This window comes from Eupeodes corollae, chromosome 1 (genome assembly GCF_945859685.1).
Source record: "Eupeodes corollae chromosome 1, idEupCoro1.1, whole genome shotgun sequence".
NCBI classification, from domain to species: domain Eukaryota; kingdom Metazoa; phylum Arthropoda; class Insecta; order Diptera; family Syrphidae; genus Eupeodes; species Eupeodes corollae.
Window position 1 is genome coordinate 117987114 of NC_079147.1, and position 24025 is coordinate 118011138.

The following is a 24025-nucleotide window of genomic DNA, read 5'->3' on the forward strand; positions in this document are numbered from 1 at the left end:
CGCGCGATCGAGAAGATAGAGGGATGTCACAATAGGAATGAGGTTCGTAAATTTTACCAAAAGGTAAAAAAAACCTCCCAGTGAACCAGCCACGAAAGATCACTTCTCCAAATTATATAACGGCGATGACGAACCGCATTCCGCTGTAAAGGAGATAGAACCACTCAACCTAGCAACGCAGATCAACAATTCCGCTTACCCGACCTTGACGAAGTGAAGATAGCTATATCTTAACTTAAGTCAAACAAAGCTGCTGGAGCTGACGTCATCACTGCCGAACTATTCAAAGCAGCAGGCGATGACTTGGTACGGATCGATACCCACCAACTCTTTATCGATTTTAAAGCCACGTATGACAGCATCTAAAGGGAAGAGCTCTACCGAGCAATGTCTAGTTTTGTCATCCCTGTCAAAATTATCTGTTTGCGCAGAATGACGATGGAGAATGTACGCTGCTCTATCAAGGCCAGAAAAGATCTTACCGATGCATTTGATGTCGAAAAGGTTTTAGACAAGGCGATGCACTTTCATGCTACTTCTTCAACGTTGTTCTAGAAAGAATTGTGCAAAACTCAACCGTAAACACTAGAGGCACAATCTTGCAAAGGACCATCCAATTACTAGCATACGCAGATGATATTGACATAATTGGAAGTTTTTGAGCAATGCGACGGAAGCGCTTAAATCAAACGAAGAATCACTCTTGCAAATCGCTGCTTTTTTGGACTTAGAAGGCAATTGAAAAGTAAAATCCTCTCTCGAGCATTTAAAATCACCATCTATAAGACACTCATTATCCCGGTTCTCATTTATGGCGCTGAGGCCTGGGCCTCTTCGGATGATTTTTTGTCCCGTACGCAGAGATGGAGAATGGAGGAGAACTGACTTAGTTAGCAGAATTAAAGTCCAACGGCTTAGATGGCTAGGTCATGTAGAGCGGATGGACATCAACGATCAAGTAAGTTTGAATTGTTAAATTGTTGTTATCTGCATGTACCAAAGTTTCTAATAATACAAATAAAAAGAGTGAATAAAATGTTAAGCATTCAAAGATACTGTTTTTTATTTGAAAAAAATATAACAAAAAATACACTTTCAGCCTAGAAGTAATTGTTTTTAAATTTGGTTGTTATTTAGATAGTCCATTAATTTATCTCGCATTGTAAACGCAAGTTGAGAAGAGTCGTGCGATCCAATTGACCTGCATGTAGTAAGTTTTCCTACTTCCCTTCGCCAGAGACCTTTTATGAGGACATCGTTTTCATCGGAGCGATCGACAATGTCTAGAGTTATGTATGCTGAATCTTTTAGCATGAGAAAATTATGCAGCACTACACTAGCCTTTACGATTTTATCTGCATTTGTAGCAATATAATAAGTGTTGTACTTGAAACTCTCCACTTCGCGACTAGTATTCCAAAGGCATTCTAAATAATTCTCCGAGCTCGAGAAACCCTTTTATTAAAATTTTGTTTTTCAGTCGTGAGTAGTTTTCCAGGGTACGGCCGCATCAAATATGGTTTCAAGGAAAAAGTTGAATCACCTACCATGTAATGGTTGCAGGTATTATTGAAATTCGGAAGTCGACTGGGAGGAGGGAACTTTATGCCACCAGTTAAAACCTTTCTAATAAAAGATGAGTCTGCAAACACTCCACCATCACTTTGGCTTACGTAAGCACCGATGCTAACTGCGACAAAAGTATAATTGGCGTCGCAAGTGGCCACAAAATCTATCGAATGGTGTCCCTTATAATTGTAGTATTCCGAAACAGCTTGTGGTGGGCACTGAATATTGATGTGTTTGCCATCAATAGTATCAACACGATTATGTAAATTCCACAAGGTTTGGAAGTCATGAGAAATGCGCTTCTAATCACTTTTTGTTGGTGGTGATAAAAAGAAGGACATAAGGCAGGTCCAAATAATATCGTCTGTTTCGTAAATGATGTTTGCAACTGTTGAATATCCCATTCGAAACATCCACGCGAGAACTTCCTTTGGTACTCCTTGTGAGAAATACCTTGAATAAAAATGTTGTAATCAAAGAAATAAACATTTTCACTTGAACAACTTACAATAAAGTTAAGAAAAGTCGTGCACTGGGTTCAATAGGGTTTCTTCAACTAGTCTTCTCCAGATGTTGTTCAATAAGAGCGCGGAGTATCTCAAATGCGTAAGGAGACATCAAGACACTCGGTGGCAAATGGTTTCCACTTGACGACAACTTTTCGTATCAAAATCTGCATGTCTCACCAGAAGACATCACAAACAGATCAATGCCGTCATAGCTAAGCTGTTCGACCCATTTGGCTCGATATCACCCTGTATCTAGGAGCATGGTTGTGATTGGGACCATCCAATAGCAACTGTCTTAAACACGGAATGGGAAGTTTTTCAACGAGAACTTCCTCTCATTGCACAATTGCAATTCCAAGATGGATTTAGAGAAGCCCATCCAATAAGGCTGTCCAACTTCACGGATTCTGTGACGTTTGAAAGCTTTCGGTCTTTTAAAAACGGAAATAGCACCTAATCAGCAAACCATCACACTGTTTCGCCTCAAACTCTGTGGAGCTGTTGTTCTGTCGCAGCTGCTTGATTACACAAAGGATGTCTTGGCCATGTAAATATCTACAAATGCACTGACTCCATGAAAGCGTTAGCTTGGATACAAGCTTAAAAATAAATAAGATTGTGAGGCGCAACAGTCCTTTAGGAACCAGGACCTAGTGACTTACAACTCTCAACCATTCCTGCGTGCGAGTACTGTTGTCAGGAATGAAAGGGACCTACAATTTTAGGCCGAATCCGAACGGATAATTTGAGAAAGAACATTTTCATGACAAGAATTACTCTTGAAGGATTTGTCAATTCCTCGCAAGAGGCAGTATCCGCGAAAATATTTTTTTTTTAAATTAAGGTGACACAGGCAGGTATTGAACCCAAGACTCCTTGCATGACAGTCCAACGCACTTTTTTTTTTCTCAAATTCATTTTTATTTATTCAATCTTAAACCTATCTTAAAGCCAGAAAAAAATTCATAAAACTAGCCTAATTATCCATAGCTTACAACTAACTTAATGGTCCCATACGGACTGTTATGTCTAAGTTTTTTGTTAACAAAATTAGTAAAAAAAGAACAAAGAAATAAAACATCAACCACTTTGTAGAAATCAATTTTGAATTATATTTTTAGTCACAAGACAGTGTATATTCGATTATACAACAATTCCATTAATTATTTGACATGTAGCTCATTTGTGGACTGTATTTGATAATTTAGAAGGTTTGTTTCCTTCAAATGTTGTACTGTCTTCTCTCCGTAAATTTATTCTCATTTGTAATTGTACTTTCGTACATTCTCCCGCCTCGCAACAAGAAAATGCTACCTTCATCCTTAAAGTTTGAATTTGTAAGTTTACACACAGCATTACGAAAAAAGGCAGCTTGGCCTCATAACGCCTGTCAGGTAGGCGCTTTGTGTGCATCGAAAAGTGTTTGTCACATGCAATGTCATCTTCAGTCTGATGTGGCTGGAACGGCGTTTCTTCAATATACCAAAATTTCTCAAGTTGTGAGCTCAAGTCAGCAATTTGGGCAAACTGCGAACTTGCTGAGGAGAATCTGGTGAGACTTGTCCAAAAACAATCCATCCCAAATTAGTTTTTTGTGCCACCGGACCGATGCCATCCTCTGGATGCCTTATCTCAGGAAGGAGAATCTGAGCGCAAACGTCACTTCCGAGTAAAAGATCGATTGGTGCAGGCTCACAGAGAAGGGGGTCTGCCAAGGAAAGACCTTTGAGGTGGTCCTAATTGCCGGGTGTCACTCGTTGGGTCGGGAGATGCCCAGTCATCGACTTGAATACCAAAGCTTGTACAGCTGTCTCAAACGTCGAGTGTCGGGACGCAAAACGTACTTCGACGGAGTGTTGCGTTATGCCGCTGCTGACCAACCCTAACCCAGACACCTCGGCAATGGTACGTCGCTTTTCTAACTTCAGCAGTTGTGCGGCAGCTTCTGTGATGAAGGACGTTTCTGAGCCTGTGTCGATCAGAGCACGTAGAAGGCGTAGCTTCCCATCTGCTGCTCGCGCCTTCACAACTGCTGTCGCTAGAAGCACCTGGTGTGTTTGTCGACGATCACCATGCGACGTGTGGTAATTCAAAGTGTATCCGTTTGATTGGAGTTGTTGTCCCGTCATCGGCTAGAATTTAGGCGCGTGAGGGTTCACGGACGCCTGAAGAGTATTTGTACGGTTGTTCCTCGCCTGAGCAGATGTATTTGACGTTGTTGGTTGCTGTTGTTGCTGTGGTTGTTGTTGTTGGTATTGTTGTTGTTGGTATTGTTGTTGTTGGTATTGTTGTTGTGGTTGTTGTTGGTATTGTTGTTGTTGGTGCAACAGCGAATGATGCCTTTGTTGGCAAAAGAAGCAACTGCTGAAACTTAGACAGTCTTGAACGATGTGCCCATAAGACAGACAATTTTCGCATACTTTTAGTCTGCGTACTGTCTCCTTTCGCCCCATGATGTCCATGTTGAGGAATCGTTGACATCTTCTCAGCGTGTGCTTGGTTTGGTTGCACAATTTGCATGACAACTGCTCAACGGGAACTGTCTTCGCAATTGGTTTGACCGGCTGCTTAACGACCTGTTTAGCATGCAACACCTTTGCTTTGGCTGGCTGGAAACGAGGCCTTATATTGACGGGTGGCTCATCTTTGTTTCTGCCTGCCGCTCTAGTTTCTTGCTGGCCAACAACTTCCTAAGTCCGGAAACGAGTTTCCAAAAAATCGGTAAATTCTTTGAAATTTGGTAAGTCCTTTCTGTTTCCTAACCTCTCTTCCCATAGTTTTTGGCTCGTACCAGGAAGTTTTTGGTTAAGGAACCAAATGAGAACCGTATCCCACTTAGATACCGGATCATCCATGTTTTCTAACGCCAGACAACATTCTCTTGTTGTGTAGAGAAGATCCCGAAGACCAGCAGCAGTTTCAAAAGGCACGGAGGGTTGGCCAAAAAGCTTCTGCATTTGGATGTGGACCAGAATGCGCTTATGGTCATACCTTTCCTTCAAAAGCTCCCAAGCCTTATCATAATTCGCTGCCTCCACTGACAAATTTTGCAAAAATCGATTTGCGTCACCAATTAGACATGATTGTAAAAAGTGCAGTTTGTCAATGTCGTATATGCTCTTATTATTGTGGACGAGAGCCTGGAACCTATCTTGAAAAGCACGCCAGGTGGTATATGAACCGTCGAATTTTGGCAGATCGATTCGAGGTAGTCGAATCCCCGTATGCGATGATGATGCAGCTGTAGAAAGGGGCGGAGCACCCGTATCTGACAAAGCCGCAATCATATGCGAAGATTTCTCGATTGCCTCTACTTACTCTGCACGATATTCAAGGTATATATCATTTATTTGTTCATATACCACCTCTAACTCTTCTGTTTTTAAATTATCTTCCAGCATACCTGCCCTAATGATGGCTTCGTGGTAGGATTTTGACGTGGACAAATCATCTTCCAATTTACTGAGACGACCTGTGGCATAAGATTTTACCCTACGCTCTTTTGGAGCCTTTTTAAAGTTGGTAAGATCCTTTATCATCTTACTTAAAATACCTTTCTGCAGCTCACCGTATTTATAATTTTTAGTTTCAGCCATTTTTATGATTTCTTTTTCTTTTAATTTAACAGAATACAACAGTTGTTAAATGTAGACAAGTTTACGACACTTAAAAAGGCAACTTACTGCTTTGTGTGTTACTGATGCTGTAGCTGATATTAAGGATGATTTTTGGTGACTCCGCTGATGTCCTCAGTGTACAAAATTAGTTTTAATTTAGTTTATAAGTTAAGTTTAAGTTAAATTAAGTTATTATTTAAGAAAATTTGTATAAATCACTTGATTAGACTGATTATTGTCTATGCAAATTTAATTCACGTGATTATTTTTGATCAATCGTTGATTGGATCTTTTAATTAATTTTTTGTTCGTAGAATTTAATAGCACTCACTCACACACTTCTTCAAAAGTTTATTGTTCAAATAATTGTTTATTGTTCATAAAAAACGGTTCGAAAAGGACCAAATGTTATGTCCAAGTTTTTTGTTATAAAAAATTAGTAAAAAAAGAACAAAGAAATAAAACATCAACCACTTTGTAGAAATCAATTTTGAATTATATTTTTAGTCACAAGACAATGTATATTCGATTATACAACAATTCCATTAATTATTTGACATGTAGCTCATTTGTGGACTGTATTTGATAATTTTTAGAAGGTTTGTTTCCTTCAAATGTTGAACTGTCTTCTCTCTGTAAATTTCTTCTCATTTGTAATTGTACTTTCGTACACGGACACTCTAAGTTAAACTATAACACTTAACACTAATGCTTTTCGGCACTAAGATCTATTTTACTTCAATTTAAATTGTATTTATTTCTGTATTTATTAGAAAATTAAAAAAAAAACTAATATCAAGATCCTTTTTTTTTCCTTAAAAACTACTTAAAATAAGATCCTTAATATAAAACTTAAAACTAACTTAAACTACCTATTCTACCTATAAACTACTTAAAACTAGAACAACCACAGCAGCAAATCTAACTATCTAACATTTTTGTTTTTCATATTTTGTTGTCTTTTTTTTTTATTTTTTTTTTTATTCCATGGTTTTTTTTTTATTTTAATGTTCCTTTTTTTTAATTTTTTTTTTGTATTTTTTTGTATTGTGTTTTTTTTCTATTTCTTTTTGTGACACCATGCCTATTCTACTTAAAACTAAACCCTAAGACTATAAAACAAGTATGTAAGCCGGCCAAGGCTTAAAACCCCATCCCGACTACCCAATATCAAGTGCCGATTGAAGCCACCAAAACTGGTTCTCCTGCTTCACCCTATCATTTCGGTCCCGTTCGGATACAGCCCTACTGAACCGAAGGAGCTCCGCTCCGCCTTGTGCCTTGGCATCCCGACTGTATGGGAGTCACCTATCCACGGTTCTTCGTCTGACGTGGTAGATCAACGGAACTGCTAATCTATCCTGTATCAGACCGCATTTGTCTAAAAAGAGGAATGCCTCTGGTGGAATGAAGCCGCTCAAGCGTGCACTTTCAAAATACTCGTCGTTCGGATAGAACGCCCCGAAAATTAAATTGTTGGTCAAAGACATAGCTCTTGCAATGTGACCTCGAACGAGTTTTATCACGAAATTGTCAATTCTGTTGATTCGAGCCCCGTTGTATAGGATCTCGTTAGAATAGTTATGCACATAACAAGACTCAGCTGTTCGATATAAACCGGTACAGCGTCGTAAACACTGCTGCTCGAACACCCGAAACTTCTCCATCTGGGAAGGGGCAATGTTGAACCACACAGGACAGCCATAAACGATCATTGGCCGTATGAGGGCCATGTAGCAAATTACCTTCACTCTGGGGTCAAGCCGACTGCTAAAAAACAGCCGTTTCGTTAGTGCGAAGGCTTCTCTGGCCCTGGTCAGAGCAGCATTTATATGTCTGTCGAAATATAAATACTGATCTAACCAGATACCGAGGTACTTCACTACACTTTTGCTCGCTTATGGCTGCCCATGAAGATCAACGATGACCATCTTGCGCCAATTCTTGCACGTATCCCTCGTGGCCCTAGCCAACGGAGTCCGGAACAGAATTGTCTCTGACTTCTGGACATTTATTTTCAGTTTCCAGTCGTCGCAATATCGCTGAATCTTGTCCAAATCACGCTGCAAGAGAATTCTAATAACCTCAACCTTTCGGGCCGTTCTGTACGCAATTAGATCGTCGGCGTACGCAATTGCCTTTGTAAGACTACCTATCAGATCGCTGGTGTAAATGCTGAAGAGAATCGGCGAATTCACCGCTCCCTGTTGAAGACCATTTTTAATTGTGGTAGAAGTTACATTGCCACTTTTGACAACAAACTTTCTACCGTTAAGCATATCATAAAGTATATACAACAATGCTTGCTTATGCCAAGCCTGCTCAGTTTTAGGAAAAGACCCTTTAACCATACGGTGTCAAAGGCCTTTTCCAAATCAACCAGGACAGCACCTGTGCATTGTTGTTTTGATTTATTCCATTGGATATCAGAAACGAGTTTAGACGCAGCATGAATTGTGTCATGACCCGCCTTGAACCCGAACTGTTTATCCGGAATTATTTTGTTGTCCGCAGCCCACTTAGTCAGAGCCCTATTTATGATTTTTTCGAAAACTTTGCTGATGCTCGGAAGAAGACTTATCGACCGAAGATTTGACGGGTTGGAGTTGTCCTTTCCCTTTTTTGGGAGAGGATGAACCACAGCGGTCTTCCAATGCACTGGATAATATGCATTATTCAGTGCATTGTTGAAGAGTGTGGTGTAAACGTCAATTGCTTCCGTCGGTAAATGTCTTAGTACAACGTTGGATATACCATCGACACCTGCTGACTTTTTGTTTTTTATTGAATTAAAGATGAGCTGAAGCTCAACCTTCGTCACTAACAAAGGACTTGGTCCCGTTTGCTCGGCGATTATGGCATTTGCCAAGGAATCGTCATTGAACCGCATGAAACCGCGGTTCTCAGATCGCCATTGTGTCATATCATTTCGAAGGTAAAAGTGATTAAGTAGGGCTCTGTTTTCCAGGTCGTGGTTGGGGCGAATGCTAACATTCACCTTGTACACTTGCTGAAAAGCAGCTCCCACCGCCTCCACTTTTTCCTTCGGATCTTCAATTATATAAAAGTCATCGTCAAAGATGGCTTCTTCTGGATCTATTTGCGCTGTCATGAGTACGTCTCTGTTTTCTTCGGTTCTTTGGAGTTTCAGACTCGGAAGGTCATTGTCGTTCTTTTTTCTGAATATCTTGTTGATTTTAGGGAACATACTAGGGTCGCTCGAATTAACTGACCGGATCTTGCGGTCCCAGTACTTGTTAATTGATAGCCTGTAGTTCTCCTTAATCAACAGATTGACATTTTTTATTGACGACTTCAGTGTCCTAACCTCCAAGTCGTGTGGGTCTGTAAGTCGCAGACGCCACCTCCACTGGGCTACCGATTTGTTGTTTTAAACAGTGGCAAACTGTCTACTTCTGCCAAACACTACAAATGCACTTGATTTAATTAAAAATTAACTGCTGAAACACTTGTTATCTCTCTGAAAGTCAAAGAAGGACTGTCCAACGCACTAACCATCATACTACGGGTGCTTCAAGGGGGATACAAGCTAATATGTATAATATTACTACTTACCTAAATATTTTAGAACAGTAAGTTACTTTTGCACTGGATGTGTTCTAATTTATAATACCGGACTCTTTAAAAAGTTCTTTTTGGAAGCTTGGACGCAGCATGAATAGTGTCATGTCTCGCCTTTAAGCCATGACGCTATTTATGCTGCGTCCAAGCTTGTTTCTGATAACCAGTGGAACAAATAAAGAAGGCTATGTACGGGAGCTTGTCTGGTTGACTTAGAGAAAGCCTTCGACACTGAATGGTTATAGGGTCTGTATCTAAGGCTTACCAGACTTGGCATAAGCAAACCACTGTTGCATATACTTTATGACATGCTTAATGTTAGACGGTTTATTGCTTGAGCATTTACACCAGTGATCTGATAGCAAGTCGGACTCAAGCAATAGCGTACGCCGACTACCTAATTGCGTACAGAACAGTCCCAAAAATTGAGAATATCAAGACACTTTTGCAGGGCAACCTCGACAAGATTCAGCAATATTGCGATGACTGGAAGTTTAAAATCTACTTTCAGAAATGCGAAAAATATTATCTGTTTAGGACTCCGCTGCATGGAGACTCAAGAGATATGAGAAAGAACTGGAAAATCTAGTGATAATTGGACCAAATCTACAGCAACTGGCGAATAAAAGTGTGGTAAAGCACCTTGGTATGTGGTTGGATCAGTACTTGTATATCGACAGACATATGATTGTTGCTCTGGCCAGAGCTAGGGGAGAATTTGTCCTGACAAAACGCTTTCTTTAGCAGCCGTCTTGACAGCAGGGTGAATTGCGACATGGCAAAGATTACTGTGGCTGTTCTAGTTTTTAAGTAGTTTTAAGTTATTTTAAGTAGCATTATTGGTTTCGGTTAGTTTTTAACTTAAGTGTTATAATGGGTTTCGGTTTTTTTATTTCGTTCTAAGTTGTATGTATAATAAAAAATAATGGTAGTTGGTGCTAAACTGCTCATAAGAATATACATGGAAGCTCTTAGGCGAACAACAACCTCGAGGAGAAGATTCAACGTTGGAAGACTGCAGCAGGAGGATAATGCCAATGCCTTTGCCGACCGGTATCCCTAGAGCTTGAGAGAAACCCTTCAACGGGCGAGATGTGCCCAGAAACCCACTGGCAGCTTTGCAAACAATAAATCAGGAATGCTGCAGAGGAGGTGCTAGGTTTCTCACAGCCGCCACCAAGGAAACCCTGGTTTGACTCCGAATGTGCTCAGGCAAACAAAGCCAAAACGGAAGCATACTGATTGTGGCAGGAAAGGAGGACACGATCTTTCCGCCAGCTCTACCTTGACAAGAGAAAGTTTGCTCAGAAGAAAGAAAATAGCTAATGAGCAGCTTGAAGTCGAGGAGATCCCGGGATGTTTTAACAGGAAACAGGCGCGGAAGAAAACAACGGAATTCACCAGCCGCCCTGAAGCCTGCAAAGATAAAAAAGGGAATACCGTAGTCGAGACGCAGTCAACACTAAAAATATAAAGAGATAATTTCAACCAGCTGCTTAGTGGTGATGAAGTCAACGATTACGCCAGCAAGCAGCCATTTGGTTGACGATCTAGAGTTCCACCCACACGATCAGAGTGAGATCAAACTAGCCATCACCAGCTCCTTAGGCGGAGCTTTGGTTGAAAGAAAGCATGTCCGACAAATGGAACTGAAGCACCATCTGCCCGATCCATAAAAAAGGTGACCGCCTTCTCTGCGCCAACTATACAGACATCGCATACAAGATTCTGTCCAGCGTATTATGGGAACGTCTGAAACCATTTACTGACGAACTAGTTGGTCCTTACCAGTGTGGCTTCAGGCTTGGAAAATCTGCTATCGACCAAATTTTCATTCTACGCCAAATCCTGGAAAAGACCCAAGAAGATAACATCGAAACACCCCATCTTCGACTTCGACAAGGCGATGCGCTGTCATGGAGCTGCTTCAATATTGTTCTTGAAATAGTGGTGCGCAACTCCAATGCCAATGGCACGATTTTTCAAAAATCTACACCTTATCTTGGATATACAGATAACATCGACATTACGGGAAAAACAAAACGAGCAGTGACGGGTGCCTTCTCTCACATCGAGTCTGAGGTGACGAAAATGGGTCTTGACATTAATGAGGACGAAACTATGTATTTACTGTCGCCAAATAGAATCGATTCACACCGTACAATTGTTTAAAACGTGACAATTGACAGGTACAACTTCGAGGTAGTAAACGAAATTGTTTATATGGGCACTGTTGTGCCCAGCGCAGAGATCAAACGTAGAATTACCCTTGCTAATCGCTGTTTCTTTGGCCTAAGCAAGCAGTTGAGGAATAAGGCCTTATCACGAAGTACCAAAGAGACACTGTACAAAACTTTAATCATCCCAGCCTTGTTGTATGGTGCAGAAGCATGGACCCTACCACAGGCGGATGAAGGATCTCTTGGTATTTTCGAGAGGAAGGTTCTGCGTACGATCTTCGGTCCGGTTTGTGTCGACAGGCAAAGTAACTTCTGGCGGAGAAGATTTAATCAGGAGTTATACGAGCTGTATAGCGTCTTGCCACTGGTAAAAAAACTTCTTGTTCAACGCTTAAGATGCCAAGGTCATATCGAGCGAATGAACATCGTAGCTATAGCCCGTAAGGTTTTCAACGCCAAGCCTGAGGGAGCAGGGGCAGGCCTCATCTCCTGTGGAGTGATCAAGTTGAGGCCAACTCACGTCAGCTTGGTATTCGAAACTTGAGGTGGAGGCAGCAAGCTAGAGATCGAGTAAGCTGGTGAATGTTATTACTTGAGGCCCAGGAGCACAATGCGCTGCAGCACTAACTAAAGTAAAGTAAGAAAGCATTAGCAGGAGCAATATGTGCAAGATAAATTTGTTAGAAACTGATAAATTTAAAACTGAAACAAATACGAAAGACAACCTTTTATGCACCATAAGCCATTTGAGAAGCTATTTTAAAGCTGAAAACTTTAAATTTGTCTTATCAACAAATTTCTGATAAAATGAACTGTTACAAAAAAAATTTGTAATGCCGTGAAGCATTTTGAGAAGTAAAACATCAATGAAAGTATACCAAGGTAGAAAAGACTACAGTTCGTGATGACAGAAAAATAGTTCGTCTTTCAAAAGCTGACCCCAAAAAGAGAGCTAGAGCTATCCAGCTTGAAGTTTGGAGTGAAATGGATACAACGGTTTCATTCTAGACCTTAAGAAGGCGATTGGTCCAATCTGGCTTGCTTGCATGGTCGGGTTGCACGGAAGAAGCCAATGAGTTTGCTCGACGTCAAGTATGGTTTACCAACGAGCAATGGAAATTTATCTTCTGTTCCGATGAAACCAAAATCAATGCAATCAGTCCCGATGGTTTGTACGAAGGCCAAAGAGAAAGGAATTCGATTATAAGTCCACTTCTGCTGTTGTGAAACATGGTGGAGGATCTACCATAGGGTGGGAGTGCTTCACACACTGCCAAGTACGCTGGCCATCCTCAAGTGCTGATCTTAATCCCATAGATGTAAAAAATTCAATAAGCACGGTCAAAAATTCAAATATGGATGTATTATTCGAAGAAGTAAGAAAATCATGGTATTCTATACCAGTTGAACGGTGATGTCATTAATATCAAATATGCAGAAAGGCTGTAAGGCAGTTTTGATGCAAAACGTATCCCCAACTAAATATTGACAAATCTGCATTTTTATTTTTTTAAGTATTGATTGTGTTTTTAAATATTGTTAAATATTAGTTGACTTCCGTTAACGTTTCTTTTAAGTTGCTCCCCTGAAACTCACTCTTTAATTTAAAAATAATTCAAAATTTTATGTTTTTTTTTTATTTTTACCTTTTGTATTTATAAACATGAATGGTGAACATAAAATAAAAAAAATATATATAAATGGCTTAGGTAAGTAAAATATAACGAAAAAGACAAACATTGAAGAGGAATACGTTTCGTTAGGTTATAGTGGCTGTCCAAGATGGAAACGGACACACTTAGGCCAGTTTAATGGCCCAGCTTGAGTCAATAACGAAACGTGAGGGGCTGATTATACCGATATGATTTAGATCGTTTAGATGGTTAAAGAAGAATTCTCCTAGGTAATTCTTGCGCTTTCGAGCCAGAGCAGGGCATGTGAAGAGAAGATGAAGAACCGCTTCTTCAGCGTCATGCATAAGCAGCAGTTTACAAGTAGCGATTGGTATGCCAGTACTTGCCAAACGTGGTAGGATGGGCTGTACTGTACCGTTCCTGGCGAGTTCATCTGCCTTACAGTTACCTCGAATGTCCCTATGGCCCAGCACCCAGAAAATGTGAATATTAAACTGTTGCGCTATCTCCATTAGAGATGATCGGCGGAGTGCCTTTTCGTAGATTCTTAGGGATTCTTTGTAAGCGTCCCAGTTAGAGGCTAGTCTTGCGGCTTTGGTTCGGTTGAAAAGTTTCCTGCATTTTTTCTTGAGCCCACCCTTGTGGTTTCCTCTTTCCTCTTATGTGTATAAGTGCACAAGCAATGTCTAGTGATATTTTTATAGCTTAGGTAAGGTCATTGACTTAGTTGTCAAGTTCATTAACTTTAGAGGAAGGACTAGATAGTCCAGATTCTAGTAAACTCTGTTATGAGTTCCTGTATGAAGCCCAGTCAGTTTTCCGATAGTTTCGAAAAGTCAATGGACTGGGGTTATCATCCATATTTATATTGAACTGGATATATCTATGATCAGAGAATGAGTTTTCTTTGGATACTTTCCAGTCCAAGATCATATGGTGTATAGTATCTGAGACAAGAGTTATGTCTAAGACTTCTTGTCGAGTTTTAGTTATGAAGGTTGATTCATTTCCAACATTACTTACTAAGAGGTTAGTACCAAGAATAGAATCAAAAAGAGACTCACCTCTGTCGTTGATATTCGTGCTACCCCATACAATATGATAAGCGTTAGCATCGCTCTTAATAATTAGGCGGATCCTTTGCCTTTGCAGTACCCAGGAGTCCTGAGTCCTCGAACAACGGATTCCACAATCCATGGCTCTTGCATCAGGACAATGTCTTCCCCGTTACTCGCAAGACGGAGAAGAAGTGAAGCCGAGGCCTTTATGGAGTGTTGGAGATTAATCTGTACTAACTGCAGCATTTTGACTACAATTAGGAAGATCAACCTCCACCACGGTTTGTTCTGATCCTCTGAGTCTGAGGAAGAACCCAAGAGTTCGTCCTCGCTCAGAAGGATCATGTTAAGGTCATCCTCAGCCTCCATTAAGGATGGACTGTCTACGACATTTGTAGAGGGTGGAGTCGCGATTGGAGAAGGCATGGGTGCATCGTCACCCTCTGTTAGGAGAGAAGACGACGCACGTCCCAGGCCCACCAACCGCTAGCTCACCTTCGGTTGTTTTTGGAGTTCCGCTTTCCGCGTTAACCTCATTATTTTTATAGATTCGAATTTTAATGGATTCGAAGCCATAGTTTATAGAGCCCTCGTTTAAGGCTAGAGGAGTTAAGTATTCTTTATTGAGGACCGCAATGGGACCTATAAAGACCCTTCACTTCCTCTAGCTTGGCTATCTTCTAGTTATGCTTCGGAAGGGACGGGTTGCAAACTCTGATCATGTCGAGAATGTCCTCGATACCAGCAGGTTCGATTAGTATCCAAATGCGCGCTCTAGGTCTGCTAGGAATGTCTTCCATAGCGACAACCTCGAGCTTCGCACCTGACATCGAGCCTGTATTGGGCACAAGACCTCTGGTCGGAAGAGGATTACTATCGTTTCTAATCAGTTGCTCGTGGCTGTATGTAGTATATATCCTCATACTGATGAGAGCATGCTTTTCACAAAAGCAGTGCAAAGTTCGGGAAAATTTAGCTGTATCTAAGAACGACCCTAGAATTACTTTTCTTGTCGTCACACGCGCCTGTGGGACCAACCAAATAAACAAAAACAAAAAAATTAGTCAATCAATCATTGAGGGCGACACGACAAACGATGGACCATTTCGAAAAAGAAAACGAAAATAGCGGTGAGCTGATTTTTGTGTACAAGTAAGAACTTGTAGGTAGGTAAGTTTGATACAATGTCGCAATTCGATTTAAACTTTTCGAGATATATAAAGCCCGTAGTGTATATACTTGTTCGAAGCTTTCGGGCATCACCGCCAAATGGGTGTAAAATTCTATCGAATGGCTATAAAATATCAAGTGCAATAATCTTACTTTCTCGAGGAGTTAAATCAATATATTTGTATACGAAATCATTGTCTTTAAATATGTCAAAATAAAACCAACAATATTTAACTCAAAATGTAGTTTTTATAACTTTTTAATATTTTTTGTTTAAGGTTTTTATTTTCTCCCATTTGGTTTTAGCTTTACTTTTTTTAAAACATGAATAGAGTTTGAATTCAATAAATCAAGATACTTAAGTCATTCAAAATCATTTTTAACAGCCACTAGTTTTTTTTTATTAAAATGATGTCCATTAAATTTCAAATAAATGTGTAGTAAACAAACTAACTTTTTTGCGATATTAAAGATATTTCTTACCAAATTTTAGTAATATTCTTGGATTTTATTAAATTTGTTACATATTAATATTGGTAAAAATATCTTATATAAAATGAAGTAGTTTTTAAGGCAGTATAATTATTTATTCCTGAGATATTCAAGTAGAATACTATGTAATGTAGAATAATTTTAAGTAGTAATTTTTTAAGGTTCTTAAATAATCGGAACAAGAAATATCTTTTTTCTAGTTTGTTTTGGTTTTTGAGATATAGACGACGTTTAAAGCTTCCCAAAGGTACTTACACACGCACACACAGACATCTTTCTGAAAATCTTTGGTTTAGGTTCTAGGGACCTTGAAACATCAAAAAATTTAAAAAAAAATCCAATTTGACAGATCTAATCGGTCCGATTTTTTAAGGGAAGTAAAAAATAATATAACCCTTACAATTGTTTTGATAAACACTTATGGTTATTTAACATTGGGTAACTCACAAAAAACACATCATAAATAAAGGCTTATCTCTTTCTTTTTTACTACAAAATAAGGATTATTGCTTTTAAAACCTTTACTTGGATTTGTTCGGAGATTGAATGATTGTGCATTGTGTTTAATTCGGCTCTAAAATTATAAATAACTTACGTGCGTAAAGAAGTAATAATGAACGGAAGCACCTCGTTCAGCCAACGCTTGAGCATACTCATTTGTTGGGCAAGTAAAGAAATGGTCTCCAACAGCTCGGCCTATCTGATGCTGGTTTTCATATCCTTGATTGTCGCCATCCCAGCTCGTGTACTAAAAAATAGGAAAAATATTTCTTTGGTATATTATAACCTATGCATTTCAATAAACAAAACATTTTATATTTGTGCATTACATTTAAGATCCCACCCAAAAGTGAGGATTCATCAAATAATGTGTCAACACAAAATATTAAACCATGCATCCAGCACACAGATATCCATCCTTCGAGTCATCGTCGTCAATTAAAGAATATTAATTACATGCACTTCATGCACCCACGCAATCTTTTACGATATGATTCATTAGTTTATTTATTTTAAGAATATTTGTAAGTTAGTTTTGAACCAATAAAGCAGTTAGAGATTCACTTAAAGAATTGTTTTAATCAATACTTTCTAAATACATATTTATGAATAAGTTTCCCACGACATAGAACATGATGATATATAGCAACAAAAAGTGTTCAAAGAAGAAGTGGATTTTGTTCAGTGAAATACATTTTATATTTAAGATACTCGTATAATAAAATAATAAACCAGATTAATTGACATAGTTTAAGAGGACAACATGCAAATTAAAAAGAAAAAATTAAAACGGAAAGAAGTAATTTTAGCAAAATGGCGGCACATAGCGAAGAATAAATCTCTCGATTTATAGTTAAAGCTATGACTTCTTTGCGGAACGAAATGTAAAGATTAAAAATCAGCTCGTTCTTAACGACAAATTCTAATGTGAATAAACATGAGCCCGAAACTATAAATTACAATATAAACTGTATCGATTCACTCGGTGATCATATGTTATTTATTAAGAAGCTGCTTACAAATCAATTGCTCTGCACGAGAGGTAGTAGAAGATATTTTGCGACATTAAAAATTTTGCGATATAAAATTGTGAAAATACCAAGTTTAACCATTGATTTTGCTTATGCGGCCAAACGTCCGGTTCATATGGTTGAACAGGAATTAAGTGTCCTGAGACATGTATCTTCATTTCTGATAGATTACTATAATACAGTCAACAAAAAGTTGACATTATGAAATAATAAAACAAGCACGACTCATGGTCAAGAAAGTTTGAAGAAAGATCTAAATGAAACTCATAGGAGAAATGCTCTAAGAAAATTCATAACGGGGCTGATCGTTTCAAAGGGTTAAATTCGCAGTTCAGTTTAATAGAAAAATACTTAGTCATTCTAACAATAATTACTAAAATAATAGTAGTACTAAATATATCGAATAATTTAGGATTTGCAAAAAGATCTGTTTTGGAACCCAATCAAATAATAATCGCCAACAAAACCATAAGCCCCAGACAATAGTGCAATACTTAGTCATTCTAACAATAATTACTAAAATAATAGTAGTACTAAATATATCGAATAATTTAGGATTTGCAAAAAGATCTGTTTTGGAACCCAATCAAATAATAATCGCCAACAAAACCATAAGCCCCAGACAATAGTGCAAGGTAGTAAAAAAAAAAACAAAAATGCCAAAACAAAGGCAAAACTTTAATAATAATTGTAAACCTTATAGCTATAATTTATTTTTTTTTATTATAAAAAATTATAATAGGATCTTATACGTGGATAAAAAACCACATAGTGCACATATGTATAAGTGCATAACCGCCTGTTAAAAATCAAAGAAATAATAATATCCAAGAAAAGGCTTCATTTACGGAAGCCGATTATTCAGGCCCAATGCTCTATAAAATAGAAAATAACTATTAATTAACAAAAGAATCCGAACGGCGAACAGTTAATAGAGATTAAATAATAGCGCATTGCTATATATGTACATACATAGTTTATATTTTTACTTTCGACATATAGGAACTATATGGCAAGTTTAATATTCGTGCAAAATTTCGTTTCCACTATTTCGTTCGTCTGTCCTGTCTGTCTGTCCACGCTCATACAGCCTAAACCATTATGTCGATTGAGTTAAGGTTTTTCAGCAGATTCGCGTGAAACGTTTTTTTCATTTTTTTTAAAGCTCAAAACTAAACGTGTACCCATACAATTTGTTTGGTCAAAAAACGAAAATTTGAATTTTCTCAAAAACAAACCGATAGATTTTTTTTTAATTTTTACTAAAATTTAATTTTTTTACTTGGCTTCTTTAAAGAAGAAAAAACATATTTTCAAATTGCTCAGGAAAAGTACCGCTCATAGAACCAATATTTTGTTTTTTAATTTTCTCAGCAACTTATGAATTGTTTGAATTTAAAAAAAATCGATTTTTTTCAAAATTCTATATTTCAAAAACGGGTCAACATTTTTTTACGAAATTTAAATGTAGAGCGTATATTTACAATCTCTTAACAACTGCATACCAAAAATATTATTAGAACAAAATGGAAACATTTTATATATACAAAATTAATTTTAAAATAACCGCTCTAACGTTTTCCAAAAAAAAATCTGAAAATCAAGAGTTTTTTGATTTATAAAATGGAATTTAAATTTTTGAAGACAAACTTATTTTTCATTTAAAATTTTGAATCTTAAAATAATTTTTGTTTTAATTATTTACACTGTATTAAATGTAAGCCCCTTCCATCTCACCAGATCAAATCCTATACATCCGTCCGAAAGAGCGCATTATTTTGACAAAATTTTAATAACATTCCTATCTTTTATCAAAATTAATGCATTTGGTACATATTTATGTATTTTTATAACAATAACAATAACTATTGTAAGTACAAACGATAGTGCCACTGTATCGGATTAACGAATTTGGAAGCTTTGTATATATGATTTAAAAATGTTATTCTTTTACTTGCCTTCGCCTTACTAAAAGAATAAATACTAAGTACAAGTTAGGGAAACGAGCCAGATAGAGTATATTATATGTATTTTCTATTAGAATCACTTTTTCACCGTCCACCTATATATTGTATTACGTACAACCTCTACAACCACAGCTTACGTGTCACTTCATAAATAAAATCCAAAACGCACAAGAGCCTGATTGTAAACAATACATGAATAGCAATTTCTTGTACCTGTTCGTATACTTGTTTTTTTTTTTAATTTAACGAACAAAATAAACTGAACGTAAAAACTCCATGTTTGCGCTAAGAACTTGTAGGAAAGAATGTGAATAAATTGTAGTAAGCATCTTCTACCACCCATAACATTCCATCCTTAACATCATAAACATGTCTTTATCTACTCGTATATATCTGCATAAAACTGAACACGCCAATCAACTATTCTTTATCCGTTTTAGACACCTTCCTAACTACACAACCAATAGGCGATCGCTTTACAATTTAAACATACATACATGTTCTGCCTCTTTTTTATCTTCAGATAAAATATTTTCTATCCTGGTTCTTCTAATATGAAATTAAAGTAAAGCTATCGAAAGGAAAAAGCTTTAAACGAACTAGTTAAATACACAAACAACTGTTTTCGTTAAGAATGCTTATTTCCGGGATGAAATGTCCTAGGATGAGTTGTGTCTTGGGACGAATCACAAGTTTTTGACAAATCAAATGGCATTTATATCTTTGAAGAGAAACTTATTTTACAGGTATATTTTTAAATGTTATATAGGTACTTTTTAAAACAGATTTTTTTTCATACAGGAGCAAGTTCGTGCGACCCAGTAGTGCATTTTATTTTTTAACTTTAACGAACAAAATAAGCTGAATCTAATAACTCATAAATGAAAAGTGGATCTGCTCTAATTTCAAATTCCGTATTATGTAATTTGATCTGAGAAGTGCATATTGCAAGTAGTATTAGGAAATGAATTGCATGCCGCTGATAATTTGTTGAATGATAACTGGGTGGTTTATTCGAATAGTATTGTTTCAGACGGTGACAAATGACATTAAAAACGACAATAATATTGAGTGCAATCGAGTAAATTCTTAAAGTTATGAGTAAATACATTTATTACAAGTGCAACTATTTGACAGTTGAAGTATCGGACTGTCCGACTACAATCAGTACGTCCGGCAGCCATAACTGTTCTTTATTTGAAAGGTGCAAGCATGCATGCGGAAACTTTGATGAGTAATTTTCGATATATTCACGAAAAAATCATTAAAAATCTACTTTAAAAATACTTTATATAAAATGTAATACAATATATTATTCTGTTATGGAATGAATACCTGAAAAATTATCGCTTCCTTTTCCTGCTGAGTGACTTTACTGAAAATTGTATTCATTATCTCCAAATATTTATCCCGTGGTAAATTTGTTGCTTCATCCTTATCAAAGTAGTCGATGAAATCATAGAGGAGAAAATATGTTCCTAGAAAAAGTTTTAGTTTTCTTTAAACTTCTAAGAAAAATGGAAAATGGTATCAAATATGTTAAAACTATGTTTTGTATGAAAAAAAAAATAAAAAATAAATAAGGTTGGAACATGAACCCGAATTCTAAATATTAACCCAAATTCTTATAAATAAATACTTAAAAATCGCGAAATCGACCAAACGCACGTAAACGTTGATATGAAACGATTGAAAATTAACTCAATCACCAACTTCTTTCAGTGGTGCAACGTGAGCAGAAATATATATTATATTTTACTATCATTATTCTACCTAGCCCAGAATTTGGGATTTTATCACTCGCTACAGTAAGGTTGAGATTAAATAAACTAATGATTAACAATTGGGCTATCCGACGCGTCACTGTCTTCAGTGATACCCATAACCTATTATATTACTCTTAACCCAGCATAATCTTAATCTTCAACTATCTACTCAAACATGAACACAGCTTATTCTATCAAATGTTCGGCAAACTATTTGCAATCACAGTATGATCACCGCCTACGCTATTCTTATTCTACCATGATCACAGCCAACTATGTTCATGCAACGACATGATAACAGCAAATCAATGTTTATCTGGGGATGATCATAGCTAATTTAATCGTTATTCCAGCTGTTGCGGTAAAATTGACCACAACAAGTTTCACTAGCCTATCTCAAATCCTTTTTGCTTTTTTAACATTCCTTTCGTCGTTGCGGCTCCAAAATATTTTAAGAGTTCAGTACAATACTGCTTTCCATCAGTCAGTGACCTGCTCTTATTGTATTTTGGAAAAGCAAACAAAATATGTTTCAGTTGTAATGCGGTTGTGTGACAGAGGGTCCACATTTTCATTACCTGTAGAAATTTGTGACGGGCGGTCACAAAATACACAATTTTGTGACGGATGAGTCACGAAGACGGCCTATTGAGTGTGTGACAGGTGGTCCACACAAGGAAAAAAACGAAAGTGTGCATCCTTTGTATAATTTGCACACCAACCTAAAATTAGTATGGCTATTAAGTAAGGTCACCTTGCGATGTGTTTTTTCCTTCCCCTAAAATTGTCTGCACGGAAGTCTAAGGGTTTATAATCTAAATTGCAAACTATCGAATTCTGCCTTTCAATCTTGGTTGAAAACGCTTTCCTCAAGTTATTAAACTGGGCCGGTTTGGGCTGGGGGATTTTATTCGAGGATAATAACTGGATGCGTCCATTAAGCCAAGGTTGGTGTTCAAATTACCAATGTGAAAGAGACCACAAAGGTTTGAATGGTTTTTGAAATCGGCATGCACCCCAGCGAAAAAGCCGGGTGTCGCAGTTAGACCGAAAGAGAAAAATAGATCATAACAAAAGGTCAGAGTAGGATGGTACACTGGTCGTGAATTTTTGGATGAGGGAAGTTTGCCATGAATATGGCACTTTTTAGAGAAGCTAAGAAGAGTGAGGTTGAAAAGAAAAAGTAATTAAAAATGTTTGGAGGAAAAAAAAAGAAGAATCGTGTTAGGTTTGTGTTGGATGAAAACTAAATTAAAATTTAATAATACATACAAATTTTGAGGAAGGCGTAATTAAGAAGAGAGGAAAAGGAGAGGCAGGATCGATTTTGTTGAACCAAGAAGGATAAGTATTTTTTTGTTGAGTGAGTCTTGTGTTTTTTTCTACCTTTACTTGCAATTTGTGGTTGGCTATAAAGAGCCAAAATTTAACCCGATTTCTTCGTCTCCCGAGATTGAGGGACCAGCTACCTTTGTTCCTTTGTTCTTCGAGAACTTTCCCAAGGTGACCTTTTTTTGTGTTCTTTGTGCACAACAAATTGTTCTCTTTTTTTTGTTCTTTGTATCATTTTAAATTATACAAATATTTTTGGGAAAAAATTCTGGGTTTTATCCTTATAGTTATAAAGGTTTACCAGATATAAAATATAATATCTTAATCTTTCTAGGTGAAAAAAAAATAATCTTGAATTTTATTTTAATTTTGTAATAAAATTTAAATTTTAATTATTTATCTTGATTGGTGATGGTAAGTACCATAATACTTCCTGGCGCCCATTTTTCATTATTTTTGCTACGCCCATGTGTAGTAAATTTTAATAATTTTATAATTAATTTCGATTTTATTAATCGAGATCGATTAATAAAATCTACTTTTTTCCAAACCCACCTCCAAACTGAGCTACTGGGTGACAGCACTGTTTTTGCTGTCGGTGGTAAAATTAACAAACCAACCTCATAGGAATTTGACATTTGTTGATTGTTTTCAATAAGTATGTAGGTATTCACTCGTGGGCCATTGTTATTTTAAATCATTTCCTTTTTCTTTTAGTTTTGTTTAATTTTGCGGATCATTTTTCCGCCAACATAAATCATAATTTAGAATAATAATAATAATTCGGGTTTGTTAATTTTACAAAAAATTGTTTGAAGTGCACTATACTGAATTATCGGGATTTGTATTGTCTTTAATTTAATTAATTAGGAGAGTGTCGTTCCTTTGTTCTATTTGAATAGAAATTTACTGAGTTATTTATAAAATTTTATTGGGTGAGAAAATTGTTTTGGCCACCATTTTATTAATTGAGTGATCATAGTGTTGTCGCGTTCAGACACATTGAGTAATCTCTCAGCACAATTAATATAATTATGTATTGAATCAGTGCTGTAATATCACCATAATAACTTATATTTTAATATTACATTTAATAATACTTTTAAATATTTTGAATATTACTTTTTCAATCGGAATCAATTTAATTTTCGTTTTGTTCTTAGTTATTTTTTTAGTAAATATTGTTTTTTACTTTCGCTGACAACGAGATTCGGGTTCAATTTTTGTTTCTTGCTTTTCGTTTAGTATTTTAATATAGATTAGTTCTTTTTACTTTTGCTGAAATGGAAGTGAATCAGGTTATCTCAGGACGAGATAACCTATGAGATAGAATTTCGGGGTTTAACTGTAGGGACAGTGGAGGAGATGCGCAAAGCGCTCAGGGTAGCATTAAAGTTAGAGCGTAGGAATTCTTTTATTCCTCCTGCTTATCCGTTTACATATGAACAGGATTCGATGGCGGTAGAGAAGAAATTGATAGAGATAGGAAAGTTGCTAGAAACTCCACCGAAGTCGGAAACTTCATGGGGATTACGTAGAATGAGAATCAGGAGAAGGGAAAAAATGAATTGGTAATGGCCATGGCTGACTTAGAAGGGGATGAGGAAGACGAGGAAG

At 37.1% G+C, this 24025-nt stretch overlaps 1 protein-coding gene across 4 annotated transcripts in view; it reads right to left on the minus strand.

The window, feature by feature from the left end:
- LOC129941614 (acetylcholinesterase) overlaps positions 1-24025 on the minus strand; it is a 198570-nt gene that overhangs the window by 56580 nt on the left and 117965 nt on the right. For all 4 annotated transcript variants that reach the window (XM_056050294.1, XM_056050291.1, XM_056050293.1 and 1 more), the window contains 2 exons: positions 20646-20788; positions 16407-16559 (listed from right to left, as the gene is read on the minus strand). In XM_056050294.1, the coding sequence (XP_055906269.1) occupies positions 16407-16559; positions 20646-20788 (296 nt within the window). The remainder of the gene's footprint in view (positions 1-16406; positions 16560-20645; positions 20789-24025) is intronic.